The sequence below is a fragment of the Gekko japonicus genome, unplaced genomic scaffold (genome assembly GCF_001447785.1).
Source record: "Gekko japonicus isolate JY-2015 unplaced genomic scaffold, Gekko_japonicus_V1.1 scaffold1514, whole genome shotgun sequence".
Taxonomy (NCBI): domain Eukaryota; kingdom Metazoa; phylum Chordata; class Lepidosauria; order Squamata; family Gekkonidae; genus Gekko; species Gekko japonicus.
Window position 1 is genome coordinate 457,468 of NW_015176495.1, and position 3,163 is coordinate 460,630.

Below are 3,163 nucleotides of genomic sequence, written 5' to 3' on the forward strand. Positions count from 1 at the left end.
GAACAGAGAAATTCCAGCTAGGTCCCCCCCCCCCATCATACGGCAGGCAGGTTACACAGAGCATACCCAGAATACAAATGGAAATTTACTGAATAGAAACCAAAGAAAGAAATTTACTGAATAGAAACCAAAAAGTTCTCTTTTCCATGGTTTTCATTACCATTATATTCATCTACCTACCTATAATCAACTGAACACACCAATTTCTCAATTTTATGTACTGTGTACATTTTACATACGACATCTACAAATTTGTATACAGTTTCTCATTCCACATGCTCCACTGATATAAGAAAATGTATTTCTATGCAACAGCTCAATTAGGTCTAAACACTGCAAGCATGCATTTTCCTCCTCCACATTCACTTGAGGATACACTATTCTCTCAATTAACGTTAATGTCTTTTTCTGTATTTCCAAAATGGAAACATCAACAGCATTTGTACAATGCACAGCACTGCTTCAATGCTCTGCCTGTAAGACTATCATTAGTATGGTATTTACACATCACAAAAAATGGTCTGAACTGATAGAATGGCCTGCTTTATCTCTTCATTACCTATGGCTTGAACTACTGTGGAACTGACAAGACTTACCAATTTTTGGATCCAAAACTAAGCCTCCAGAATATGCTGCCTTTTTTCGCCCCATCTTTGATTTATTCTGATCACCTTCAAAATCTTCATCTTCATCTAGCTATTTAAAACATGAAACAAACCAAGTTTTTTTTAAGAACCAAGCTGAAACTCTACTTACAAACCACTTATTTTTCAAAAATGAGATAAGTTTTAGACTCAGTGAATGCAATACCAGAGAGAGAGGAAAAAATGTTCATTCATGTTTAACATTTACCTCTGAACTCTTTGGTAAAAAACCCTATTTAATAGTTAGAGATTCAAAGTTAAAAAAATTCTCAGTGGCATGATATGCAAAAACATGGAGATAGAAACATGGGGCTGCCTTTGTCGCGGATCCGGAAGCTGCAGCTAGTGCAGAATGCTGCGGCCAGGCTGTTGATGGGTCTCCCTAGATGGGAGCACATCCAGCCTGTGCTGAAACACTGCACTGGCTGCCAATAGCATACCGAATCCGCGTCAAAATGCTGGTTCTTACCTTTAAATGGCCGGGGTCCAACATACCTATGGGACCGCCTTTCCCCATATATACCCCAGAGAGCACTACGGTCTGGATCTCAAAATCGGTTGACCCTCCCTGGCCCGAGGGAGGCCAGGCTAGCTGCTACTAGGGCTGGGGCCTTTTCGGTGGCGGCCCCTACCTGGTGGAACAAGCTCCCGGAGGAGATCAGGGCCCTGTGGGACCTCTCACAGTTCCGCAGGGCCTGCAAGACAGAGCTCTTTCGCCAGGCATAAAATTAGGGGCCGCCGCCACCACCCTAGTGCACAGCCCGTAATGTTAACATCGAGCAGCTGCCTTAACGAGCAGAATAACATCTAAACACTTTATGTGGAATAACATCAAAGCACTTTGTTGGAAAGCACTTTATTTGTTTTATTTTTAACTGCTGCCAGTATTCTGATATTTCGAAGTGTTCTAATTTAAATGCTGTGTTTTAATTCTGTATTATTTATGTTTTTATTCTGTACTGTTGTGTTTGTTGTTGGAAGCCGCCCTGAGCCTGCTTTGCGGGGAGGGCGGGGTATAAATTTACTATAAATAAATACAGTGCTTGGTATTTAATGCCTCTCATAAATACCACTGTATACAATTGCTAGGAGTAAGCCTTAGTAAGTGCTGTACAACCTATCGCTGAAAGAGCATGCATGCAATAGAAAGTATTTTAAGAAAACGAAATTTTTGAGAAAGCATACAAAAATTGATATATAACCTTATCACCTCTTCAAGATTATTTTATAGGCAAATAATGTGGGAGTAATATCCCTGTATGAGTAGAAGATATTTTTGCACACATTTGTGGGAGAGGATTCCTGTCTCTCTCCTCCAACAGCATCTCCTACATCCCCTAAAACCTTCTCCAAATGATTACAGGACACTCAAGAGCAGTGTGGCTTGGAGGAGGCTACAATTAGGACAAGGGGCAGGGAGAGAAAAAAATTAATAAAAGCACTTTATTTCCCACCCTCCGAGGGTTTTTTCCCCCCAGCATTCTCTCCCAGATGGCTTACTTCCCCAAGCTCACAAAACAAACTTAATGGAACCTGCTGCTGCTAGGGAAAACCTCTGCAGAAAGCCAGCCATGCAGAAATTAATCTCTTCCACATAGTTCAAGGGATAATATTTGTCTGTTTTTAAACTAGAGGTATAATTACCATGAATTACTTGGATCCTTCTATAACCTCATAAGAAATTAGTTGCTTGTTAATTTGAGGAAAAGTAGAAAGGGTCAAAACCATTGGGGAAGCTTGGAGACTATTTAAAACTACAATCCTAGAAGCTCAGAAAAAAGTATATACCGTAGGTTAAGAAAAGCACAAGTAGGTATAGAAAAAGGTCTGCATGGTTAACAAACAAAGTAATGGAAGCTATAAAAGGTAAGAAGGATTCCTTTAAGCAGTGGAAAGCTAGCATCAGTGAGGATGATAAAAGGGAACACAGACTGTGGCAAATAAAATGCAAGTCTGTGATCAGGCAGGCAAAAATGGACTATGAGAAGCATATTGCAAAAAACATAGAGACCAACAATAAAAATTTCTTCAAATACATTAGAAGCAGGAAACCAGCCAGGGAGGCAATGGGGCCCTTGGATGACCAAGGGGTAAAAGGAGTACACTGAAGGATGAAAGGGAAATGGCTGAGAAACTGAAAATACTTTTTGCCTCTGTCTTCACTGTGGAAGATGAGAAGTGCTTGCCCACTCCAGAACCGCTGATTTCGGGAGGGGTATTGAAAGAAATGTTATCTGTACTGTGATTATTTTAAATGATTTTACTTATGTTTTATATTGGCGTATGCCCTTGTAAGCTGCCCTGAGCCCGCGTAGCGGGGAGGGCGAGGTATAAATTGAATAAAATAAATAAATAAATAAATAAATAAAGACTTGAGTAGGATTGAGGTGATGAGAGAGGAGGTCCTACAACTGATAGGCAACTTAAAAACTGATAAATCACCAGGCCCGGATGGCATACATCGAAGAGTTCTAAAAGAACCCAAATGTGAACTTGTGGCTCTCCTGACAAAAATATGT

General features: G+C 40.3%; 1 protein-coding gene across 1 annotated transcript in view; it reads right to left on the reverse strand.

Annotated features, from left to right (window-relative positions):
- The window catches only part of LOC107123940 (DNA polymerase alpha catalytic subunit-like), a 359,842-nt gene that overhangs the window by 356,573 nt on the left and 106 nt on the right, over positions 1–3,163 (reverse strand). The window contains exon 2 of the mRNA XM_015427290.1: positions 597–696. Coding sequence (XP_015282776.1) covers positions 597–696 — 100 coding nt within the window. The remainder of the gene's footprint in view (positions 1–596; positions 697–3,163) is intronic.